This window comes from Colias philodice, chromosome 13 (genome assembly GCF_061535455.1).
Source record: "Colias philodice isolate Cphi_HAF_F1 chromosome 13, ilColPhil1 Martin Lab GWU primary, whole genome shotgun sequence".
NCBI classification, from domain to species: Eukaryota; Metazoa; Arthropoda; class Insecta; order Lepidoptera; family Pieridae; genus Colias; species Colias philodice.
Genome location: NC_143098.1, coordinates 1,530,760 through 1,556,983, shown reverse-complemented (window position 1 = coordinate 1,556,983; position 26,224 = coordinate 1,530,760). Strand labels below are relative to the sequence as shown.

Below are 26,224 nucleotides of genomic sequence, written 5' to 3'. Positions count from 1 at the left end.
CCATGACGCAAATGAGAAAATTTACTTTCAACGCGCCTAAAGAAGTTTCACTTCAAAACTGCATCAAAATCCCTTGCTTAGTGTTAAAAATCTAAGCCTACAGACAGCGGAAAGCGACTTTGTTTTATACTTTTCTTCAACGATCTGGTGCAGTATTACTGAGACGAGCGGGGTACTTTTGGTAATGTTGACATCTGTGGTTGACATGAATAGCAGCGCCATCCTAGGTGTTAAACTTGATAAAAACATCTGTAAAAGTACATTTATGTACAATAAACAACTAGACTCACAATCTCACTCAAAAATTGTCCGAAGCAAAACTCTGCCTAAGTTTGTATTAGGCAGAGTTTTCTAATAAGCGATACACTTGAATATTTCTACCACAAGATAAATTGATAATTTCAATGAGTTTTTTATACAACGTTCGGATAATTTTGACGACCTTATAATATGCTATTGTGAGTACAGTTGCTTATTGTTTTCAATGGTTAATGACGATTCAAAATTAATAAGATTTGCAAATAACTGATTATTAATTTGTTCGTTGATTGTTTATTAAAATAATAAAATATTTGTTCCAGGTCAAACGAAACATCACTCTCGGTATATTTTAGCGTGACTGACGTATTGGCCTTGAAATCACCAACTATTGTCTGTCTCTGTCGCTCATATGATACATCGTGTCTATCTCACTCACTCATATGGACTCGACACCAAAACTGCTCTTCGAAATCTCGTTTCAATTGCTCATTCCCGTGTTATAGTGATTTATTTTACGAGTGGTATTAGTCAAGTATTTCCCATCCCTAGCGACATGACTTGGTTTAGTATTATTTAATCGTGGCAATAATTTTGTTGTTTATCAACTGTAAAGCAATACTTGTGTAAGCTCTCTAATTTAGTCTGTCGATCTTTAAGTATCTATGTTTTTTTTTGCTAGTTCATGTAAATGCTTTTTAACTTTATTTTAATTTCTCCATTAAATATCGCGATCTTGGGGCCACTTCTATTCATACGATTTTTATATCATGTTATTTTTTTAACTTTACGCGTTTCTCGCCTTTATTGGTATCGTTTTAAAGTCTATAATCGTATTTCACATATCAGTGTGTATGTCGTGTCGTGCGGATGGCTTAGATCTAATGTAATTATTGTTATTTATTTATTTTTTATGTTTTATTGTTGTTAAGTATTATCGGGGGTAGCGGTATGTTTGATTTGACATTTTTTTGCATTTTTTCGTCATTTCAACTCAGAGCGTCGTTGAGTTAACACGTCACGCGTGGTAAAAATGAATAGATTGGTAAATTATTTACCTCGAGTAAGATCGCTATTCCCGAAAAAAATATATTTTATTGTCTCATACAGAATCTCGATTTAATTTTATTGAGATTGTTAATAATCTATACGGCTGTATTTAGGCTGTTTAAGTTTTCATTAATTTTAAGAATTACGTTTTGTTATTTAATTATACGTTAGGTATGTGTGCGTTTTTGAATTTGAGACTTTCTATTACGCGGTTATTTTAAATTGTTTTATTTGTTTTTTTCTTAACTATAATACTATATTATCATGTATTTTTTTTTTGTAATTTAACATAATCGCGTAATACAGCTTTGGCTAAAATTTAAGAAATAAATAGCCTTACTAACTTAAAATTATTAATATCGTAAATTAAATAAATACATTTAAAATATAAAATCTCGCTAGTATAAATGTGAATTTTAAAATGTGAAGCATTCGATTCTAAAGTGAACTAATTAAATGACATAGATAACTGAAGCCTCTAAAACTTTCGCGTATTGTAAGTTTTAAATTTTCGATATGGCTTCCAGAGGCGGCTCGCCCTAAGGAGCGCTGGTGCAGTGAACTCCCATAAATAATTATAATAAAATCATACTCCTTAATTTAATTATTAACATTAATTATTACTATTTAAAATCAATCGTAATCTTTAAAACTACTGTTAATACCAATGAATATATCCATCATTCCATCATCCCATACACCTGTATATTACCTACTGTATTATGTAACGCGCGAAGCGGAGCGCTCACGATTGCGCTCCAATGAAAAAAGATTTAGTACATTTCCTAATACGAAATCCAATAGGAGTGAAAGAGAGGGTTTTGCCAGAGCCCTGCGCGTGAAACAAAAGATTTTCTATGGAAAAGTAGCAAAATTCGGAGCGCCGCACCCGCAAACGTTGCCGGTTCGTTTTTACCGCCCGGCAGGACAGCGATTGCGCGCGCGGCGCGATGTTGCCAGTTTCCACTTCTATAATATAAACAAACACTCGAGTCAACTTCAATGCACGCGCGCGATTCATGCAATTTTCTAATAAAAATTATAAAATACGTGTTGAAATAGCCTGTAGTTATCAGTATTACTTGTGAGTGTTAAAATGAACAATAATTATAATGTGGCGTTCATTAAAAAGTGTGTTAAAACGTTACAAATTCGGCTTGAATGTAAAGCTAATAAGGGACCGCCACGGCCTGAACTTGATCTTACGCAAAAATGTACGACAAAAACGAAAACATATACGCGTGTGTTTAAATCTGAACAATATGTGAAAACACCGTGGTTGTGTGGTTGTGATGAAAGCAACAAACTATTTTGTTTTCCGTGTCTTTTATTTAAAGCGGGCGCGGCCGGCGGAGGTGAGAGTGCTTGGACTGAAACGGGCGTTGACGACTTAGCTCATCTTTCAATCAAGATGAAAAAACATTCACAATCTCGGTACCATTTGTTGAATGAACTGCAATTGGCGTCTATCGGACGACAATTCATTCGTAAAGCACTAGATTCCGCGTACCGAAAGTCAATACGCGAGTTCAATGACCGTGTCGATGAAAACAGACATATTTTACGAAGGTTAATAGATTGTGTCGTATTTTGTGGTGCATTTCAAATTGCTTTATGGGGGCATGATGAGTCTTCGGAATCCCTGAATCCCGGAATCTATATATATTTTTTTTTAAATAAATTGTACTGATTTACACCATGTATTTTCAGTGTTTTATTTCAAGTGAACACCCATAAAATTTTGTCACGAGCCGCCTCTGATGGCTTCGTGTATAAGTATTATCACTTGTAGATATAAGTAAGTACCTGGCTATTTTCTTACCAATATCACCCATTTCCGCTTTTAATTGAAAACGGCTCTAATTATTTTGATGAGTTCTCTGATACTTCAATTATTTATTCGATTTGAATTATTTTTTTAAATATTATAAGTATATTTTTTTCATTTTATTTAGAATTTATATGAAAATGTACCCTCATTTTTTATTAATTTTAGTTCATTTTTTTTTTCTTTATTATAAATATTGGTTAGAAATGGGTCAGGTTTTTAAATATCAGCTGGAGAGGGGTGCAAAGTAGTTATCTCTGACCCTTAGCTGAAATATATAGATACATAAAAATTTTTTTCATAAAATCACCCCTTATTTAATTAACTTTCACAAAAAAGTAAAGGTATTAGATTCTAAACTGATTAATAATAATAACTATTCCATTTTACATTAATGCACAAGTCTGCATCTTTATAACGGCTAAGCTAATATTGATGAATCTAGAATATCAAAGAACTGCAAAGATCATAAAAGGTATGTAGTTGTAAAAATATCTCATATTTTAAAAATATTTTAATGTTCAATCACTCAGCTTATTGCATTAGTTCGTAATTTAATACTCAATTTAAATAAAATAAAATATAATTATAGTAATCTCTAGGACTCAATACCATCTTCAAATTGTAAACTTGATTCCATTTTTTATTTCACATTAAAAACTTAAAACAAAGAACAAAAAAAAATAGATTATTTCCCGCTAAAATGCGCTTTAAGCGTCATTTTGGCAGATATTCATAAACAATTATTTAAAAGATTAAAAATAATTGTGAAATTCATCTACACTTCGAACCTAAAAACTGTAGTTCGAATTTTAACTATAAGCTTATATTTATTAAACACCAAATAGCTAAAATGGTAGAAAACAAAGATCATACATTGAACTAGATAGGAAATGAGCCTGTGTCCGTGAACCGTGTCGCAAAATAAGTTCCCATATCCCCTTGTATATATGAGCTATTTCACATCTGTTTCAATTATTCATTTTCTTTACGGATAAAGTTTAGCTTTTCTGTTTAATTTATCTCCACCAACGATAAATCTCAGAACTTTTTGGATCTATCCTCTTTCTAAATATACAGTTTTAATTTAATTAATAATTTATGAATGAGAATGACTTTAAAAACAAACGTTTTTTTAAGCTATTGCATAGCTTCTATCGCGGGCCTTGAGCGCGGGGACCGAATCCAAAAATTTAGTAACGTAAAACCTCACGCTCCCCACTCCGACGGGCTCGGAGGTGTGGCTTGAAGGCATAGCATGCAATAGCTTTACCGCGGCAGTCCCCGAGTGCCACACGTCTTTTTTTAAGTGACGCGCTAGCTCCATCTAGTAACTAGTTCAATATATGATCTGTGGTCTATCAGTGTTGCTAGTGTATTTAACTATATCTATCCTTCCGATGACTTAGTCACTCTGTACATTAGTAAGTGATACTTGTAGCCATCTATTAAATTTAATTATTATTAAGATCTCACTTGTATATATGTTAGCACAAGCGTATGTTTGTCACCTTGTTATTAATTAAACTATATAATGTTACCAGTGTAGAATATTTTACGTTTCTCCGTGCTAATGTTCAAAGTTTATGTGGAAATTATTTATGTGTTCAATATGAAATAGGTTTGTTTTATTATACAGCTGGTTAATCAATTCAGATTTATATCGCTTATAAGTTTTGTTTGAGTTGTGTACGAAATTTTATTTTTTGAACGCTTGTTTAATTCGATAGATGAATAGGCCTAACTCACCTTATAGGATAAGCCCGTAGATAATACAGGATCTTAGTATTAAAATTTTATCTCGTTTTAATATTATACATTTTACGGCGTCGTATTTTTAAATTTAACACGTCGCCTGTGCCAAAAGTGTAATCGTTTTCCCCAAATATTAGTATTAGCCTCACTTTAATGTTAATGCATTTTTTATTGTGCAGTGTTACCAGTTTATTGCTATTAAACTTAAATTATATATTAATCAACTGCTTTTCTCGTCAAACTTCACGGTATCAAAAAATTTTTATTTGTCAATTATTTTTAGTATTATTGAAAAAGTTCCAAAACATCTACTGCCATTAAAATGAACTGGTAACACTTACCAAGTATTCACATTTTTGAAAATTATTACATGATTGTTGCACCTCTATGGGTTAGATATGTAATATTCTTTGGCGAATTCAAATTATATCATAATATTATATGTTTCAAAACTATATTTTATTTTTATCTATCATGTTAAGAACATTTTATTTTAAGAACTTAATCTAATATCTTTGTTTTTTTTTATTGTTTTTTTTTAGTTTTTAACCTCAGATCAATTTTCTATAAAATAATTTGAATTCGCCACACCATTAGTATAGCGAACCTAACCTTACTCCTTCTGACCATATTTCTGACAATATTAAGACACTTTTTGAAATTTGTTAATACTCCTTGTGCCTCGTGAAGTTTTCCATTTCTATAATTTATTGTTGCTCCTAATGATGCCATCACACAATAAAAAAAATTACCTTTACCCCCACAACATAAAAAATGATGGGTTATATGTTGAAAAAATTATTCAAAAATATATAGCAATATGCATATTGGAGCTTTGTCGACTTATAAGAACTTCAAGAAATTGTAATAAAATTTTAAAAATAATTATGAGTTTTAAAACTATTCACTCTGTCGCTTCCTGTTGGTAGCATTTTCTGCAGTGTAAGCGTAAGGAATTTTCTTTTAAAGCAATATTATGTATACAAGCAGTTCACATTTGACAAAATATATCGACCAATAGTTACACTGTATTCAAAAGTGTCAACAATTCGAGCTTTCCTATTGGCTGTTTATGACTTTTGAAAAGAAAATTCTGCGCGTGCGTTTATGAAATATATTTTATTGCTAAATTCTAATATTTGATATTAATAGCGTAGTGGAATTCGATTTGTAGTTACATTCGTCATTTTCATGAGAAATTGTCATTTAAATAACGGTTGGGTGTTCGAGCTCGCTCGAGGTACGTGTGGATTCTTCTCGAATGAACTGTGAATTGTACTCAATAATATGAATTAAATTTCTAATCCATTAGATCCTTGTGTTTTATTCAATTACAATTTAATATTTTCTCCCTTCATAACTTGGCTTAGCATCTGGTTGCAAAGCGCTGCGTAGGGATTTAGCTCCACTACCTGAAAATTAAGTGAAAATAATTATTGCATAAGACAGCAACAAATCGTAATCTATATAGCTTGTGATAAATATATATAATGATATACTTAACTACTAAAATAGGTTGAAAAGATTATCTAGTATCAATCTATACATTATTCTGTGTCGCTTAAACCACTGATCCGAATATTTCCATGACAAAAGTGTAGTATTTTAGTAGTTAGGTACAAGAGTTAAAAGTTTATAGATAAATTTATATCTTTGAACATATACTAGAGAATACAACAATACCTGTTTCCTAGCAAAACTGCTGCCTAATTTAGCCGCTTCAGCGAATACAGTTCGCGCTTCGTCATCATTCCCGCGCTTTCGCAGCAACACGCCGCGTTGACACAACGCTAGAGCGCGGGAACGTGTGCGCTTGCCAGCTGTCAACTGTACAGCCTTGTCTATGTCTGACATTGCGTCTGAAATTGTTAAATTACGAACAGAATATTGTATAATAAATTAAAATGCTTATTTGAATTATTGTTGTTTATTTCTGTCTCTGCTAAATTGATTTATTCAACTGATTTTAAAAACTACCTCAACTTTTTCAAACAGTAAAATATTCGTTGATTTTTTTTTATGCTTAGACAACTCTACCTAGGCAAAATTTATTAATTTATTTGTAATAAATCTGACTGTCTGTCTTATTATAGGACTAAATTTTATCGTAAACAATTACCGTCATCTCTTTGCATAAGCCTCAGTAACTGTGCTCTGTCGTTGTACCCGGGTGCACGCTCTGGGGCAGCCTCAATGCCTTTATTCATCAACTCTAAAGCTTCCTCTAATTTACCGGTTTCAGCTAGCTTTACACCTTGCAGGCAAAGTGCTTTTGATTCTTCGATAGCGGGAGAATTTTCTGTAAAAGGAAACATCAATTAATTACCAACACCTAGCATGTGTGTTGTCCATAGTCATGTGGTGAAGAAAAATTACAATAATAGCGCCACCTATAGGATTTTTTCAATATAATTCACGTCATAATATATCTAATAATATCTTCCCATAAGAAAGAGATGTGTAATGTATTACCACAGAATACATAATAGTAGCTAAACGCTATTAAACGGTATTACCGCGGTAAATAGCAGTCAACGTCCCTCTTAGATTTTAATTATAAAATCGTTGCCACCGGAAAGAAAGACAAACAAGCAAACACAATTTCACATTTATATATTAATAATTATTTAATAATAAGCCGATTCTCAGACCTACACGATGCACACAAAATTTCATTATAATCAGTCCAGCCGTTCCAGGTGAATTTCGTAACAAACACCGCGACACTTTTATATGTACTTATTAGTTTTTATGTAAATCCAATAATAGCCTTAGATTACAAAATAAAAGTTAATAGCTTTCAGATTTCTACTTTAAATTAATAAAAATAATTATACTTCATTAAGTACAATAATAATTATTAATACTAAATAAAAAAATATTCAAATTAAGTATTAGTTCTTATAATAACTTAGAAAAACTATCGATCCAACTACATTCAAAGCATATTAGTTACGTAATTTATAGCGTTAGATATATTTTGAAATTGAAACATAAAAATAAGTAAACAAACATACTCGTTTTCTACCGGATATATAATGCACTAATTTCAAGGCTCTAAGCTTGTGATACAGGTTTGAGGCCATTATCATACCTTCATCATCTTCGACAAACTTGTCTCCATCATCCACGACGTCCCCGATAGTCGCTGTAGGGTCAAAAATACTTCTCAAAACTGCGCGATCTCTCTCGCTTAGATTGTCAACAGCCATGATAAATAAAAATACAAAAACACACGGCTTATCTTCGAAAAGGTTTTATTTATACTGAACTAAACTTGAACTGGTTCATTAGCATATTGGTACGACTGGACGATTATTTTTGAATTAATGCCTTTATATCGCTATAAATGTAGCTTGTGTAGTCTCTGATAGCTAATGAATGTGTAAGATTTAATAAACGATGTTCAATATCTACGCAGTACATATATCTTACATGCGACGAAAGTTACGGTCGATTTTTTATGGAATATCTTAATCTTATTAACATTGATACAAATTTTAAAGTTTAAATTGAAACAATAACTTCTGACGTGTGTGCCGAGCACACGTGTCAGAAGTGAAACTTCTTTGGCAAGGTTCTAACTTCAAAGATACCAAAATCGTCGCATTACTCCATGACGACGATTCGCATGTCGCTCTAAGTGATATCTACCGTAAATCTCTATGACTGTATATTTATTTATCTAGATATTTGTTGTACAATTTATACATAAACTAGGTTTCCGCCCGCGGCTTCGCCCGCGCAGTCAAAGAAAAACCCGCATAGTTCCCGTTCCCGTGGGATTGCGTGAATTTCCCGGGATAAAAAGTAGCCTATGTCCTTTCTCGGGTATCAAAATATCTCCATACCAAATTTCATGAAAATTGGTTCAGTAGTTTAGGCGTGATTGAGTAACATACAGACAGACAGAGTTACTTTCGCATTTATAATATTAGTATGGATTCCTTTAGTACATAGTTCCATTGGCCATTGTATCTTAAATAATCTATCTCCTAAAATATTATAAAGCTTAAGTTTGTCCGTTGAAAACGTGAACGGTGAAATATTGGTTCAATTTTTTTGTTTGTTATTGCAATTATATTATAATTTATTTTATAACATTACGCAATACTATCCCCGTTTTCCAATTACAGCACTAGAGCGCATTATGCGGCATAATGCTTAACGTTGAATGTTCCAACTACAGCAACGCTTCGCACAATCGAGCACTAGAAAAAGTAATGCGCGTGAATTGATGCGTGCAATCGATTTATCGTTAGTAATTATTAATTATTGGAAAAAATTTTAAAGCTTTCTTTTCATTGTAGTTTTTTCGAAATAATCAAAGTTAATTCAAATTGTGTTAAAAAAATAAATATAAGTATGGATGAAGGTACAAACATTGAAAAAAATGTTAATGAAATAATCAAAATCCAAATTACTTAAAATAACCGTAAATATTTTTCAACCATACCAATTTATTTACACATTAATGAGGTTATTGCTAACTCTATGAATATTTTTTTTTTCAACACTGAACTTAGCGCAACCTGCTGGTGCGTTTCATGTTCCAATTAAGCATCAGCATAATTCGGCATTGTGTGGCACTGAGTCGCATTATGCTTTGTAATTGGAAAACGGGGTATATATGTTAGAGTGTAGAAGCAATTGAAAGGCTATACTGGGCCTAAAGTAGCTTCCTTGTCCCTAATTTACGTAGAAAGTGGGTACCTACTTTTTTCCTCTAATTAATGTGGGACATAGGTGAAACCGTGAGGCACTATTAGTGAATATATGAATTTGTTATTAATATCATAACATAAACATACTTAATGTTGCAATAAAAAGAAATCCACATTCACGTTAGATGGTATCAGTTTGTTTATCAAATATGTTTTTTGAAGATCTTATCTTCAATTTTTTAGTAAATCGCATCCGTTACGTATCGGTTATGAAATGAAACAGGTAGTAATCTAACTATAGCTTTTACATAATAAATATTATGAAAATTATGATCACCAATATGAAAAATAGTTCAGAATATTTTTGTCGTAGGATAATAAAACACAGTATTTTAACAATTTTTATATTTTCAATTAAAATATAAATTTATATACTAAATCGCTTAAAATAATGATTAGTAGTGAGCTTAACAGGTAATATCGAATTTGGACAGCCGCGTTTACAATAATATAACATAATTATTCTCAATGTATTTACAGAGATGGATTTAAAAAATAGGGGCCCCATAATTGGGCTTCAATCGGGGCCCACGTTTTTCAATTCACCATACATATTATTGAATATAAACTTATAATGAGCAATAGATGTACTAAAAACATTCAAGTCTGAATTTGGCTGAATGCAATTTCTTGCATCGTTTCCATAAAGTTAAAGCTAATAGAAGTTTATTATTGTGACCACATTTAGGTTAGTAAATATAATAGTAAGACTTGATGCTTATCGCATTCTCCGTGATTATTATATTGACCTATTTGTCGTCACAATTATTTTCATCTCGTTTATGCTTGGTACTAACTACTAGATGTATTGTTGTGTATGAAACAAATAATTAATGTTTATACTTCCCACGGTATTGTTCATATACACTAATAAAATTAGTTAGTTAATTTAAAAAAAAAGCTATTAGGTTTTAAATTAACAGTAAGAATTACTGTAGTAATTTTTACATTCGAATAAACCCCAATATGAATTTAACTGCGCAATCTGACATAGAGTAAATAATTAAAGATTTGTAAAATTTAAAACAGTGTAACTAACTAGTAACTACTGTATAGTCCCTATATTTTCAAGGGTCCCTTAACCATTCGATACTTGTAAACATTCCTAAGCACATAAATTATTACGGTCCATGAATGGCATTGTGATTTAGCGAGCACCGATTTGTTAAAATATTTCACAATGCATTAAGCAATAAATATATTAGTTGGCACTAAAACTCGTCGATTATCATAAAATGATGTAAATAAACTACTATTTACAAATTTTAGTACTATTACAATATGATGCGATGAAATGAAAATGTCATTTAAAAAGTTTAAAATTAAGGCATTACACTCATAATAATTTATGTATTACATTATTTTACACTTATTATTATATCCTCCAGTAGAAATATAAAATTTCGTACACAAATTTATTATATACACACATTCACACATTAAGGTATATAAAATTGAAAGTAAATGCGTTCACAAATTTATTTTACTTTATTCTAAAACATTGTCCTTATCTGTTTCAAGTAAAATTATTTCATTATACAAAATTCTGAACACGCATTAAAATATCTATTTCTAAATATATTATTGTGCGTTGAGTTTTGTATAGTTGATGTGTGATATACCTCGGGTATTAACCCGCTCAATTGAAATACAGCGGTGATTCTAATGTCACTTATACTTATTTAGTGCCCTAATCTCATAAAACATAGTAACATTTCCATCATTATTATTTCTATTCATAACATAGGTAATTTATATCTAGCACACATAAATAACTAGTATACGTTTTAGCCCAATTCACTAAAAAATCAGAGGCATAAGGTGAAAAAATTAAATCAATCGGCATCCAAGTCGTATCCAGTTACATAAGAATCACCGCGAATATTATAAAACTTAGAACACATTAGAAGAAATTAATGTAACGCAAGGCTTGTAATTAGATTACTATATCACAATCCTTTGTTTACCTTTAAACTAAATTTTCTAAGTTATTAAGAATTATTATGAATCTACGTATACCAATTGCGTAAATTTACATTTTGATCGTTTTGTAAAATTTTGGTTGAGAATAATATTTGGTATGCGAGGAATCCTTATTGGAAAAAACAACAACACATTGAGCAGTTTGCTTTGTGTTTTTGTTTAAATAATGTCGGTAGTAGACACTATATAAGGTTCAAGTAAGTATAAAGTTGTATTCTTATTATATTTAACTTGATACATCTTAATCTAAAACACTCCAAATTTAAGTATTAATGTCAAATTTTCACACATAAAGGCAGGGTATATTGCAAGCATCAAGTTAAATAATAACAATACGCCCCTTAAATGTGCACGACATTTTTAATTAATTTAAAATACCCGGCTCCCAATAATTGTACAGGATACAATGACTAGATGTCACAATATTGATGCTATATTATATTCGTAATGTGTCTCTACATCATTTTGATTTTGTATCACTTATGTTGTAAATAGCAGATCATTATTTCTTACTACGCCTATGTTTAAAAGTTATCTTTCTTCGATTAATTTACTAAGAGAGACAAAATCAAAACAATTGTACCTAATATTAGTAGTTCATTACAGCATCAAAACCCTTTGGCCTGTACAAATAGATATTAGAATTTCACATTTAACAATTATAAAATAGGAAGTAAATTTCAATTAGAATATAGACAAAAATTTAAAGTTTATCAAACAATTATTATATACGTATTTAAATTAATTGAACTTTCACAACTAAGACCTTGGGTTCGATTCCCGAACATGAGCAAAACAAATATTTTTGGTCTTTTTACTTGGTCTCTAACATGTTTTTAATGATTTTATTGGTTTTCCAATTAAAGTTTTTAAAGCAGTTCTTATTATCGTCATTCAAATTCAACGACATAATGCAAGAAATATTAATTTAATCATAACTATTATAACAACTATAGTAACTATTTAAATTTCACAAAGTATGTAGTAGTTGCACATAATACAAAGTAAATTGATTTAAGAGCCCCAATTTTGGGGCCCTACATCCTAATACTGCTCTGCATTTCATTAAATTAAATAATTACAATAGTTGCATTTAAAAATAAGTGATAAGATTTAGCTAAAACCTTATTCTAATATAAAAAATGCATACAAAATGTTATTATGATTTGTATGAGCGTGTTAAGACGATTAAAACATTTAAATGATAGAATATAAATAACATGAGGCACAGTGTCAATTCTTATAGTCGAAGAAACTATAACATTAAAATCTATGGGAGTTTATCAATTATTGCATTGTACAATATAATAATTGTTCCCCAGAAAGTGCTTAGTTACATAATTTTACAATTTCTGTAAATAATTGCTTGATGAAAAATGCTGAACATTTTTACTGCCAATTTTTTAATAAATACCTTCATGTTATGGTTAAATTATCATCAAAATGGGTGTGAAAGGTCATACTTAGAAAGTAAAGATACATTTTTGATAGTGACAATACATTGAAAATTTTTATATTATCACAAAGAACAGAATATCCTTTGTCACCTCCACAACATTTAGGTATTTGATAGTGAGAAGATAAGATTCCTAGTGTTTGAGAAAATATACATTCCAAGATAGTTTTATACACAATTTTTTGGCAGATATTTGCATCTTTGTACTGACAGTGGAATGTCAATCTACACCTTTCACTAACAGCTTTTGACGCTAAGGTCAATACCAACTAGGTATACAAAATATATGCAATTTTAAATAATTACTGCATAGTTGCAAGGCCAAGCTTCTTGACAACAACAATTATTTAAAACTAGTCATAGATACTTACAGAAATTGTAAAATCAGGCACAATGCATTACCAGTCGAAATTATGATACATTTTAAATAATATTATCAGGTAATGCTACCTCCGCACAAAACCTTTTGTGCCATCGGGCCCTCGGGGGGTTCTTATCACCAGCACACCTGGGGGGGGAGGGGAGGGGAATATACCAGATGCCGTGGCTCCAGGAGGCAAACGAGCCAGTACCTTTTTCTCCCTCCCTTTAGCATTGTCGTTCTGACAATTCTTTGTCGACTTTGGGTCGTTTATATTGTTAGCTTGTAGCTTGTCTTGTAAACGGCCCAGACTGAAAAGAATTGAATGAATTGATTTGAATGATATTGAATACAATTTACATTTGCAGATTTTATTTACCACCAACTAAATGTTACTTTTTTAATTTTTTATTTTACAGAGTTGAGAAAATATAACAAGAATAAATTTATACTCCACGAAAAATGTAGATCACTAGAAAATGCAGAACACTAGTATTCACATGTAGTTGTCACCTGTCACTGAGCTAAAAATAGCACCAAGTTTTTTATTACATAGAAAGACACTTTAGTAAGTAAATATAGGTCTAATCTATACATTACCAATCTATTGACTTTTCGATGTTTGTTATAGATTATGAAATGGACAAATAAATAACGAGGTAAACATTAAATGTGGTCTAATGGTGGAAAACATTCACAGCACATCTTCTAGTGATTGTTTTGATAAAACGCTATAATTAGTGCTACATACTTATCGTCAATGACGTCTTCTGGGCTCCGAGCCTCCCCAAGTATTCGCAAACGGGCCTCTTCGTACTCTTTTTGTCTTTGTTCTAAAGTTTTTACAGGACGAGCTCGGTTCTCTCCGTTCTGGCCGCTCGACATAGAAGACGGCCGCTTCAATATACGGATAGCTGGCTCTGGCATCATGCACTGGGAGCCTATACACGCGTTATCCTCCACTATTACGTTAGTAACCTTGCAACTTTTCAATGTTGTCGTTGATGGGACACTTGACATTAGCTGGATCTTTTGGTCTAACTGAAACAAAGAAGTTATGGCATGATACTGTTGCCACTTATTAATGGCTTAGTAAACATCGTGCCAGATATGCTTTCACAGTTATACTTACACCAATTTCGTCCATATCCTCCCAACTTTCACATACGTCAACTTCATCTTGCGACGCCATGTTGTCTCTAGCGTGAGTGATTGCACCCTAGTGTTGTACTTGTATAAATAATTCATTAATGTTATGAACCGGTACTAAAACGCAAAAAATATTCTATCAAAATAACAATTACAATTAAGTTACAAATTAAATTATAAATACAAATGCACATTAATAATATATTTTTCAGTTAAGAACGCACCTATCTATAATTTTTTCAAATAATTGTATCCATGAAGGTTGTGTCTTTTAAATAACGATTACGATTTATTTTAATCTGTCTTGATTATATGACATTTGTCAGTTATTATCTGTGTCAAAACTCAAATGTACAACAACATACTTTCTGTCTGTAATCTGTGCATAGAGGAATAATGTATAGAATCTGTGGTACAATGTACATGTGGTCTTGCCGTCTTGGGGTTGATGCATATATATCTCAGAGCAAGCTAAGATTTTATTTTTGGTGACGGTGTTTGTGTTTTGTGTTAGTGGTAAGTAATTCAACATGAATAATCATCCGGATCCTCCGGACCCCCCTGATCCTTTCCTTGCCGGAGTCTTCCTAGACATTGAATCTGCTTATGATAATGTCATGCTTCCGGTACTCAGGCAAAAATTGCTTCAGCTGAGCATCCCTGAGAAGATGGTTCGGTTCATATGTAACCTATTTATGGGCAGATCAATTTGTGTTAGGTCAGATAACTCCTTGTCTCCCCCTAGACTTGTCTGGAGGGGCCTCCCGCAATGTTCTGTTTTAAGCCCTTTGTTATACAGTTTATACACTCATGACTTAGAATTAGCAGTTAACAGTTATTGCCAAATTCTCCAATATGCTGACGACATTGCTCTCTATATTTGTTCTGATTCTACCTCTGAAATTGAGACTAATTTTAACAGTGCTTTTTATTTTTTACACGAGTGGTTATTGCAGCATGGTTTATCTCTTTCAGTTTCTAAAAGTTCAGCCATAATTTTTACCTGTAAAAGAATTATTCCCAACCTATCACTTTTTTATGACAATCAAAATTTTCCTATTAAAGGCAATGTTAAATTTTTAGGTGTTTATTTGGACTCTAGAATGACTGGCATAACTCACTCTAATTATATATCACCAAAATGCGAGAAAGGAGTTAACGTCTTACGGGCTTTATCGGGCGTTAGATGGGGTGCTCACCCCTTCTCTCAAAAACTACTCTATAACGCCATAGTTCGTAGTCATTTTGACTATGCTTCCTTCCTTTTGGAACCGATGAATAAACATGGTATTCAGTGTTGGGACAAGATTCAAAGTAAGTCTCTGAGGATTGTTCTTGGCGCTATGAAGTCTACGGCTATTAATGCTTTACAGATTGAATGCGGGGAGCCTCCGTTATCTCTTAGAAGACAATTCCTATGTGACAGGTTCATGAGTAAGCTCACCCAATTTTCCTCCCATCCCCTTATAAATAAATTATTTTTTTTACTCCAATTGGTCAATGGTAATAACTCAGCATACCCCCTTTTAATCTCCTTTATAAATATAATTTCAATACCTTATGAACTATATCAATCTCCCACTAACCCCCTCTTTTCCAATCCCTTTGAATCACTGATCTACCGTCCTAACATTACATTTTGTAACATCCAAAAAAAGTCTCCAGATGCTTACCATTCCTTCCAGGCTATTGTGGATCGGAATTGGGAAGGTTGGACGCATATTTACACTGATGCCTCCAAGATTTCGGATAAAGAGAATGTTGGTATAGCTGTGTGGATCCTGAATTTGCAATCATGTTGTGTCGCAAATGTCCCCCTATTACATCAACTTTTGTCGGTAAGGCCTTGGCCCTACTCGAAGCGGTTACATATGCGTTAAGTCACAATATCAATAAAGCTATAATATTTTCAGATTCTAAAAGTTGTTTGCAGTGCATTCTCTCAAATCAATTCCGTATAAAAACAAAATACCCTGTTATCCTACAGATCAGGAAATCTCTTTGGGAGTGTAAACTTAAAGGTATTGAAATAACTCTTGCATGGATCCCTGGACATAGTGGAATTCCGGGAAATGAGTCAGCTGACTGGGGTGCTAAATCTGCTATGCGCATTTCGTGCGAGTCTCATGATCTTGTTTACTCGCATGACCTTTCTCTCCTCGCTAAGTCCAAATTAATGTTCGCCTGGGAAAAGTCTTGGGCTTCTACAAGATTCCAGAAGGGAAAGTTCTACTCAAACATTCAGAATGACATCCCTGTTAAACCTTGGTTTTTCAAATACAAGGACATCAGTAAAAACGTCACATCTTGTATTAGCCGCCTGCGATTAGGCCATGCTTGTACTCCCACCCATTTAGCAAAAATTAGGGTAAGGGATAACTCTTTGTGTGAGTGCGGAATAGATGAGGGAAATTTGGAACACATTTTCTTCAACTGTCCTAAAAACTCCTCTTTCCTCCTACTATCCCCCGTCCTACCAACATGAATATTCTCCTTTCACTAACCTTTAGTCCTTTTGTGTATGTTTTATCCAAATTTATTAAAAATAATAATATTAAACTATAATTTTTCTTTCCCTTTTTCCCCATAATTACATAATTTCTCCTATCTAGTGTTTGTCTACTAGTTAGTTCGGTAGTTATAATTTATTATTATTTGTTATTAGGTTGCAAAGATGGACATTGAAACAAATTTTTCGTCAGCCTTGAAAGGGCTGACGTCCGTTGATCCGGAATCTGTCCAGTTTCTAACATTCACGGATGAAGACATCAGGAAATTGAGCGTTGTAAAAATAACCAATATGACGACTTTTGATACTTTGGGCTACCCGACGCCTGGAGGATTGTACGACCCGGCTATGGGCCCGATAAGAGACCGAAATGACTTTTGTGCTACTTGCAATAACCTAATGTTACACTGTCCCGGTCATTTTGGATACATAGAACTACCTCTGTGTGTTGTAAATCCGCTCTATATAAAAAATATATACACATTGTTCCGGGTTTCCTGCTTAAAATGCCATAAAATTCAAATGGATGACAAAATAAAGTTTATATTAAAGTTACAACTGGATTTAATAGACGCAGGCTATGTGACTGCTGCTTTGGATTTAGAGAACCTTGTTATTGATACAAAAGAAAAAGGCCAGCCGAGTAGTCGAGATAAACCGCACAAAACTATTCGAAAATATCAAAAGTTATTAAAGAAAGCAGATGGTGTAACACAGACTTTCCAAAACAAGAACACAGATAAATTGAGAACTAAGATTATAAATTTTTATTTCAAAGCTATGAATACGGCCAAGACATGCATATTCTGTAGAAGTAAGTTAATAAAAGTCACAACAACAGATAATAAAATTATGTACAATACAACAGCTGATACTGGATCGAAAAGGCTAAAAATATTAATGCCAGATGAATTGAAACAAAACTGTAGTGCTATTGCTGAGAATGACGAAGATATTCTGAAGTACTGTCTTCCAATATTAAAACATGCCAACCTTAAACCTGCTACAGATATATTCTTTATGCAAGTATTGCCCGTCTTACCACCCAATGTTCGGCCTTGTAATATAGTGCAGGGTGAATTAGTTGAACACCCCCATAATAATGTCTACAAAAGTATTCTTGGAAAGTCCTATACAGCTAGAGTTGTTCTACAAGTGTTAAAAAGCCAAGATCCTCAGAAAACCATAGATAAACTTGATGCAGAACCAAGGAAATCTTATGAAGGTACATTGGGGGAGTCTCCAGCTGAGAAATTGCATACACTGTGGCAAGAATTACAATTGAATGCTCAAAATCTGCTTAGCAGTAGTGGTCCGAAAGCCAGTTCTTATGGTCTAAAGCAAATCATAGAAAAGAAACAAGGTATTATAAGAATGCACATGATGGGAAAGAGAGTAAATTTTGCTGCTCGATCTGTCATCACACCAGATCCCAATGTGGATATAGATGAAATAGGAATGCCAGATGTTTTTGCTACAAAACTAACCTACCCTGTACCTGTTACAGAATGGAATGTTGATGAGTTAAGAAAAATGGTAATTAATGGCCCAAATGTTCACCCTGGCGCTGAGAAGTTAGAAATTAAGAATGGACGAATAATAAGAATTCCACCTGACTCCATAGAGAAAAGAAAAAGTCTGGCAAAAAGATTACTCACTCCTGAAGAGTATAAGAAAACTGGTCTAAAGATTGTTCACAGACATTTAATAAATGGTGATGTTTTAATATTGAATCGACAGCCTTCTCTTCACAAGCCTAGTATGATGGCACACAGAGCTAGAATCCTTAAAGGAGAGAAAACTATAAGATTACATTATGCCAACTGCAAATCATACAATGCCGATTTTGATGGTGATGAAATGAATGCACATTTCCCACAAAACGAGATTGCTAGAAGTGAAGCTTATAACATTATGTCAGTTCGTCATCAATATTTAGTGCCAAAGGACGGAACACCATTGAGTGGTCTAATTCAAGATCATGTCATTTCAGGTGTAAGAATGTCATTGCGAGGGGCATTCTTCAATAAATCAGACTATCAACAACTTGTTTTTCAAGCTCTAGCAAATCATAAAGGAGAAATAAAACTACTACCACCTACAATATTAAAACCAGTCACGCTCTGGTCCGGTAAGCAAGTTCTTTCTACAATCATTATAAATAATATCCCAAAAGGCAAACCATATTTGTCATTGATAGGAAAAGCTAAAATCAGTGCTAAAGCTTGGCAAAAAACAAAAGTTAGATCTTGGAAAGCTGGGGGTGAACAATTTACCAACCCTAATGAAATGTCGGAAGCAGAAGTTATAATAAGAAAAGGAGAACTTTTGAGTGGTGTATTGGACAAAACTCACTATGGTGCTACACCTTATGGTCTCGTGCATTGTATGTACGAGTTGTATGGTGGAGATAGCTCAAGTGCTCTTTTAAGTTCGTTTTCGAAGGTTTTCACGTTCTACCTTCAATGGGTCGGATTCACTCTCGGCGTCAAAGATATTCTTGTCGTACCAGAAGCAGACAAAAAGAGGGAAGAAATCGTACGTCTAGTGAGACAGGTCGGTAAACTCGCAGCTGTTAAAGCGACAGAATTACCCGCAGATACTGACGAAAGTAAAATTAAAGATACCATTGGTGATATGATGAACAAAGATCCGAAGTTCAGGGCGAATTTAGATAGGCAATACAAAAATGTACTCGATTCCTACACAAATAATATAAACACCGTCTGTTTAACTGAAGGATTATTAGAGAAATTCCCATACAACAATCTACAATTGATGGTACAATCTGGTGCTAAAGGATCTACAGTCAACACTATGCAGATTTCATGTTTGTTGGGACAAATTGAATTGGAAGGCAAAAGACCTCCACTGATGATGTCTGGCAGGTCCTTGCCTAGTTTTCCTCCATACGACATAACACCCAGAGCTGGTGGTTTTATAGACGGTCGCTTTATGACAGGAATTCAACCACAAGAGTTCTTCTTCCATTGTATGGCTGGTCGTGAAGGTCTGATTGATACAGCCGTTAAAACAAGTCGTTCTGGTTATTTACAAAGGTGTCTAATCAAACATCTCGAAGGTCTTAGTGTCGCGTATGATCATACAGTTCGCGATGCTGATGGCAGCGTCATTCAATTTGCTTATGGCGAAGATGGACTAGATGTACTCAAATGTCAATATATTAAAAAAGACCAATTTCCATTCCTAGATATGAATGTTAATGCAGTCATTAGTAAATCTACTATCAAAAAACTTAAGGAGGAAGAAGACCAGGCAATAGCGAAAGCGACAAAGTCGTTGAAGAAATGGAAGAAAAAGTATGGCAGTCCATTTGTGAAAGAAAGGAGCAATGGATTTGCTAAATTCTGTGCAATTGCAAGGAAAAACATCACACTTGACGAAAAACCCACAGATGAGACTCGTGATCCATATTATTGGGAGCTTGAAAAAATGTGGAGATCGTTGGACGAAGAAGAAAGAGCTGAATATACAAGAAAGAAATGCCCAGACCCAATTCCCAGTAAAATGTCCCCTGAATATAAGTTTGGTGTTATTACTGAACAACTTGACGACATTATTCAAAGTTATCTAAAGAATCGTGATCAGAACATATTTAGAGAAACCACCGAGAATCTAAAATTCAAGGAAGTAATGAATGCTAAATATTTAGCATCTATGGCAGCTCCCGGAGAACCTGTAGGGTTGCTAGCAGCACAGTCTATAGGAGAACCGTCAACTCAGATGACACTGAATACCTTCCACTTTGCCGGTAGAGGTGACATGAACGTCACCCTCGGTATACCACGTCTAAGAGAAATTCTCATGACTGCATCAGCAAACCTTAAAACACCAAATATGGATATACCGTTCCTTGATAACATTTCTGACCTAACCCGTAAAGCGGAAAAATTACGAAGGAAAATGAATCGAGTTACTGTAGCGGACGTACTAGAAAAAATTAACGTGGAGTGTGAAATCGTAACCAAACCGAATAGACAGTTGAAGACAACGATGCGTTTCGTATTCCTACCGCACTCTCAATTCAAAACGCAGTATGTAATAAAACCGGCACAGATAATAAAGCATATGCAGAATAAATTCTTCTCGGAAATGTTTACGCATATTCGTAAGCAAGCTAAAGCCACTTGTGGTGTTTTGTGGTCGACTGAAAAGGAAAAGAAAAAGAGAGGTTCTGCTGACAGTGATAATGAAGATGATGAAGGTTTCGAAGAAAAGCCGGATAAAGCGGCTGGACGAGACCCAGTCGATAGCTCGGACGAAGAGGGACCTAACGATGATGACGACAATACTGATGTAAGTTTATTTATTTTATACTAGCGGTCCGCCCCGGCTTCGCCCGTGTTTAATATCTTCATCCCCTTTTTCGCAATAAAAGGTAGCCTATGTTCTTTCTCAGGGTCTAAAGATTGTCTGTGCCAAATTTCATTAAAATCGGTTGAGAGGTTTAAGCAGGAAAGCGTAACAGACAGACAGACAGAGTTACTTTCGCATTTATAATATTAAGTAGGGATTCCTAATTTCAAATAAATTAATAATTAAATGTGGTTATTCATAAAATATATTATTTTTTTCTAATAAATAATGGATCAAAATAAAAAATCTCAATATCATCTTCAACTAAACCTAGATCACGTTAAAAACAGAATCTTATCCAAAAATTTAATGCTAATATTCGTTTTATTATCAATGTTCGTTTTCGTTTAATTCATAAAACATGCTTCTAAGAAAATAAAATCACGTTTCTTTCTGATTTCAGGTGAAAATCCGCAAAAAACAAGCAGATGAGCAGGAGTACGATGATCCCGAATCTGAGGAAGAAGAAAAGTCTGATGATGAAGTAGAAATCGAAAATGAAGAACAAAGCGTCAAGGATATTGAAGAAGAAGAAGATGAAAAGTCGGAGAAAGTATCAGCTGCTCACAATAAGTCCATGGCAGACGTCGTTGAACGTTTCAATGATGCTACAAACTACATCTTTGATACCAAGTCCTTTAAATGGTGTGAACTAACAGTTCTATTCCCAATTAGCTTCCTTAAAGTCGATCTCTCTCAAGCATTACGAGAAGCAGCCATGAAATCCGTCATTTATGAAATCAAGCATATAAAACGTGCTATCACCAACAAAGAAAAGGGAGTACTATACCTAAAAACAGAAGGAATAAACATCGTTCAAATGTTCAAATATAATGACATGCTAAATTTGAATAAGCTATACAGTAACGATATTCACGCGATTGCTAGAACGTACGGCATCGAAGCGGCTAATAAAGTGATAATAAAGGAAATTCAAAACGTGTTCAATGTGTACGGTATTGCAGTCGACCCGAGGCATTTGTCTTTGGTCGCGGATTACATGACCTATAATGGAGTGTATGAGCCCATGAGTCGTAAGGGTATGGAGGCATCTTCTTCACCATTGCAGCAAATGTCCTTTGAATCGTCTCTGATATTTTTGAAGGAAGCCGTTCTTAATGCTAAAACTGATAACCTTCGGTCTGCGTCAAGTTGCCTTATGATCGGACAACCGTGTCGCGTTGGTACGGGAGCGTTTAGTTTACAGCATTATAGTAAAGTTATTAATTAGTAATTCATGTACATTTAACTATGTATATTTTATGTTTAAAATAAATATTTGGCTTAGAATTTGCATTTTATTTATCCCTTACCATCTCCCAACACAACATTTATCTACTGGGCTGCTGATGAATCATTCCACTTTTATGTATTAAATGTTTATTTATATTAACTTATTATAGACTGTAAATAGGATTGAAATTAATGGCGTCGCTCAGCTGTCATATTGCTTTTCGCCACACGTTTGAGTATAGACTGAAATTATGTGAGAGAGATAAATAGGAAGCCGCCAATTTTAATTGATTCATTTATTTGGCCGAGTTTTCTTCTGTGTGTTTGTCATTCAACTCATGCACCGATTTTACAGATTTTTTTTGTGTCTTTAAGAGCGAGCGCGCACGAGCAACTTTGTCTCCGCAACTATTTTGTCTCTCCCATCAATTTGTATGGGGAGTTGCGTCGCTACGTGCGCGCACTTTCATACTAGCCCATGGGTGGAGAGACAAAATAGTTGCGGAGACAAAATTGCTCGTGCGCGCTAGCTCTAACTCTTCAGATACGTTTATCTACAGCTTACGTCAATTTCATACATTCGTAGTCTATTCTTGAACGCTACGCTAACAGAAAGCCACTTGACTAGGGGGGCAGGTTGATCCGAGAATGGCTAAGATATTTTATAAAGGGACAATTAAGCCAGCAGGGAAGTGAATATTATGTTTAAATAATTCATAGGATTTCTGCATTAAATTAATAAATAAAAAGTCAGCATACTTAAAAACCTCGTTTATTTTCTTGAAAAATTTAAAAGCATTTAAAAAGTTACATGAATTATACAGAATTGTTGTGCCATGTTTAACACGGCTAGTTTAAATAGTTTTGGACGACAATATTATTACGAGGCACTTTAATTATCTGTCATTGGCAAATTTCAGAAGATATTTAATACTATAAATTGGTACAAAGCTCTATTTTAGAATAATATCACCCGATATATATTATTAATTTATAATGTCTATGACAAAGTCCTAAAATGAATATAAAATTTGTCTATGGTAATTTAGCATATCATAAGCTAAACTCAGCTTAAATAGGTACACTATAGTTTAATAGGCAACATTTGACAGTTCAACAAAATTCAAGAATGTAACCTATCTAGTAACTTAGATCATTAAGTAATGATCTAAGCCTAGTAACGACGACATAGAATAACATGATATTTCGTTTTGTTAGAACTGCACATTTGCTTAACTTTTTTCAAATACGATTACATATTTATAATAATAATGACCGATACAAGTAATTTTAAGATTTCATATTACTGATAAACCATTCTAAACATAATAAACAATTTCTGAATTAAAGAACTGACGTCGCTACCATTTTGTGTCAATGAACTTTTTTTCTTTTTAAATACCAGAGACGTTACTCTAAAAATTAATAAAATAATAAATGTGTTTCAAGTTCGATTGACAAATGTTTCAAGTCAGTATCGATTAATTCACTTTAATCGATGTTTTTAAGCAGGTTACCTCTCTTCGAAGATAAAATTGATAGACGTCAAATGTTGCCAATTAAATTGGCTCGACTATAAAAATAATATGATCACATCAGCTCCGAGCACGGTATGCGTAAAATAAATCTAAAACGATAAATAATTTACATCTTATATTATCTGCATAACAAACGCATTAACATTTGCTTATAGGGAATACTAAACATTTAAAATAAATTCAAATAATAGGTAATTACCGTTTGGCACTAACTCAAGAGCACAGACTATAGAGTTCGTAATTCGAAATTTCAAATTTTTAGTCTATGGTTAGTGTGGCGTGGAGCAACACGAAGTGATACTTTTAAGAATTAATGGTCATTGCGCCAAACATTTGTGCAGTACATACTTTAAATGACTTCATATAAAATATAATATGATAACAATCTTAAAAAATCGTTTTTTTTTTTAAACTCGTGTTGCTCAAAATTATTGTATTCGAGTAACTGCATATTTTATCAAAATCCACACTGTTAATTTATAGTCCGAATAACATTTCATTTTGATATTTAATTTGATTAGTGCAAGGATTGTGAAAAGTCACTGGCTTGGACGGTAACATTATAACAGTTGGACCCATTGTCACTTACTTAACAAATTATTGTGTTAATTATAAATGAACTTTTAGGCTCATATTATAAATCATAATAAGGTGTTAAATTTATAGAACCATTGTAGGTATATTAAAATGGTTTTTAATTTTTATTCAATAGTACGTCGTCATCGATAAATTCACTATGATATATAATAGTGGCCTAAAGCTTTGATTACAAAGTTACCATAGTAGAAAAAGTTCATTTTTATTAACACATACCTCGCATTCGTCTACACACTCAAGCGTTATAATACTTTTACATATAAATACTTAATTAATTTAATAAATAATCATGATACGAGTCCAAAGAACTACTCAAGATATCACAGCCCCAATGATGTGCGTCTTTCATGCATTTTGTGAACAAAACACATTGACCAGGTATAGACTGTATGCAAAGACAAATGTAACGTCTCATTTTTCTGAAGTATTGAAACAGTAGCTAATACTTTTAATTTAAATGTTAGCATAACAGCTAAAAAAAATGAAATTTAGAGTACAGAAAAAGCATGTTCTCTCATTCTACCGTAGTATTTTGATACGATGGAACGAGAGAGCACTATCGTAGAAAACGTTACACTCGAAAGAAAGAGAAGTAGAAAAGAAAATAATTAGCTAACAGTCTCACCTAAAAGCTCTAAAACTTTGCAACTCGTATCACTATCAGCTAAGGCGAACGTGACAATCATGAAAATATTTTTTAAATTTCGAAACCACACAAAGAAAAAATTCAACTTCCAAAAAAAAAAGAAAAATTTCCCTCCGATTTTTTGACAGCTGTTATGTGTCAATTTTTTTTTGTTGTCTGTCATGTCCGCCGAGCTTTTTTAATCTATTGCGCGGTCTCCGCTGTGTTCTCGTTTTTGGCCCTCTTCATTGCTTTTTTATCTGCGGCTTTTTTAGCGATCGCTTCGTCTTCGGCGGGGTTGTCCCAGTCCTGCCGCCTTCCTGAACCGAACAGATTGTAGAACGTCGCACAGAATATATAGACTCCGCCCGCGATGTAGAATACTTTCCTCCATTGTGCTTGTGTTGGCTGGAAGAAATAATCGTAGATTAGTTTTGCTATAGAAGCTTTTTTTATGCTTTTTTTATCCCTTTCACACCTAGGTAGTTAGTTAGGTGTGAAAGGGATAAAAAACATACAGGCGTCATTCAAGGTCATATTTTCTTGTTACAAGTTAATGTTCATACTGAAATCTCCAGTGTATTAGATATAAGCTTCTTGGTTTTGCTTATCTATAGAATAGTTTTGCTTAGTTGCTTTAATTAGTAATTTAAAGGAAGGAAATAGTGTTAATGTATTTTATAGCTTTAAAAATAAATCTATCCATGAGATTAATTTTGATATACATTTTACCTAATTACAATTTACTACATAGCTACATAGCTCTTTTAATCAGATTTGT

General features: G+C 33.2%; 5 protein-coding genes across 7 annotated transcripts in view; 2 read left to right on the top strand and 3 right to left on the bottom strand.

The window, feature by feature from the left end:
- The window catches only part of Pkc53E (Protein C kinase 53E), a 162,915-nt gene extending 161,089 nt beyond the window's left edge, over positions 1-1,826 (top strand). Inside the window, exon 13 of the mRNA XM_089702146.1 lies at positions 582-1,826. The gene's annotated coding sequence lies outside the window, so the exon portion shown is untranslated. The remainder of the gene's footprint in view (positions 1-581) is intronic.
- A 4,395-nt stretch (positions 1,827-6,221) lies between these two features.
- Positions 6,222-8,237, bottom strand: LOC149483191 (tetratricopeptide repeat protein 36). Its single transcript, XM_089702114.1, has 4 exons — positions 7,986-8,237; positions 7,011-7,190; positions 6,575-6,750; positions 6,222-6,303 (listed from the first exon to the last, which is right to left on the bottom strand). The coding sequence occupies exons 1-4, from the start codon at positions 8,101-8,103 to the stop codon at positions 6,223-6,225; spliced, it is 555 nt and encodes a 184-aa protein (XP_089558240.1). The 5' UTR covers positions 8,104-8,237; the 3' UTR covers position 6,222.
- Positions 8,238-9,945: 1,708 nt separating this feature from the next.
- LOC149483190 (SUZ RNA-binding domain-containing) lies at positions 9,946-14,623 on the bottom strand. Of its 2 annotated transcripts, XR_016316461.1 has the most exons (4): positions 14,548-14,623; positions 14,167-14,456; positions 11,629-13,726; positions 9,946-11,598 (listed from the first exon to the last, which is right to left on the bottom strand). XR_016316461.1 is itself a non-coding variant. In XM_089702113.1 (3 exons), the coding sequence occupies exons 1-3, from the start codon at positions 14,605-14,607 to the stop codon at positions 13,501-13,503; spliced, it is 576 nt and encodes a 191-aa protein (XP_089558239.1). In that variant the 5' UTR covers positions 14,608-14,623; the 3' UTR covers positions 9,946-13,500. The 2 variants fall into 2 exon arrangements, 1 of the variants encoding a protein (XP_089558239.1); XM_089702113.1 differs by having other exon boundaries at positions 9,946-13,726.
- A 345-nt stretch (positions 14,624-14,968) lies between these two features.
- Positions 14,969-22,740, top strand: Polr1A (RNA polymerase I subunit RpI1). Its single transcript, XM_089702112.1, has 3 exons — positions 14,969-15,080; positions 17,230-21,390; positions 21,854-22,740. Exons 2-3 carry the CDS (start codon positions 17,239-17,241, stop codon positions 22,679-22,681), a joined length of 4,980 nt encoding a protein of 1,659 aa, XP_089558238.1. The 5' UTR covers positions 14,969-15,080; positions 17,230-17,238; the 3' UTR covers positions 22,682-22,740.
- A 699-nt stretch (positions 22,741-23,439) lies between these two features.
- The window catches only part of Picot (putative inorganic phosphate cotransporter protein picot), a 57,237-nt gene continuing 54,452 nt past the window's right edge, over positions 23,440-26,224 (bottom strand). For both annotated transcript variants that reach the window (XM_089702154.1, XM_089702153.1), the window contains exon 11: positions 23,440-25,851. In XM_089702154.1, the coding sequence (XP_089558280.1) occupies positions 25,648-25,851 (204 nt within the window). In that variant the 3' untranslated portion in view covers positions 23,440-25,647. The remainder of the gene's footprint in view (positions 25,852-26,224) is intronic.

Coding starts and splice junctions, on each gene's coding strand:
- LOC149483191 (XM_089702114.1), bottom strand. CDS start 8,103: ATGGCTGTTGACAATCTAAGCGAGAGAGATCGCGCAGTTTTGAGAAGT. Junction 7,191..7,985: donor GTTTGTCGAAGATGATGAAG/GTATGATAATGG, acceptor TTCCTTTTACAG/AAAATTCTCCCGCTATCGAA. Junction 6,751..7,010: donor GCTTATGCAAAGAGATGACG/GTAATTGTTTAC, acceptor TAACAATTTCAG/ACGCAATGTCAGACATAGAC.
- LOC149483190 (XM_089702113.1), bottom strand. CDS start 14,607: ATGGCGTCGCAAGATGAAGTTGACGTATGTGAAAGTTGGGAGGATATG. Junction 14,457..14,547: donor AGGATATGGACGAAATTGGT/GTAAGTATAACT, acceptor TCTTTGTTTCAG/TTAGACCAAAAGATCCAGCT. Junction 13,727..14,166: donor GAAGACGTCATTGACGATAA/GTATGTAGCACT, acceptor AATTCTTTTCAG/TCTGGGCCGTTTACAAGACA.
- Polr1A (XM_089702112.1), top strand. CDS start 17,239: ATGGACATTGAAACAAATTTTTCGTCAGCCTTGAAAGGGCTGACGTCC. Junction 21,391..21,853: donor ATGATGACGACAATACTGAT/GTAAGTTTATTT, acceptor TTCTGATTTCAG/GTGAAAATCCGCAAAAAACA.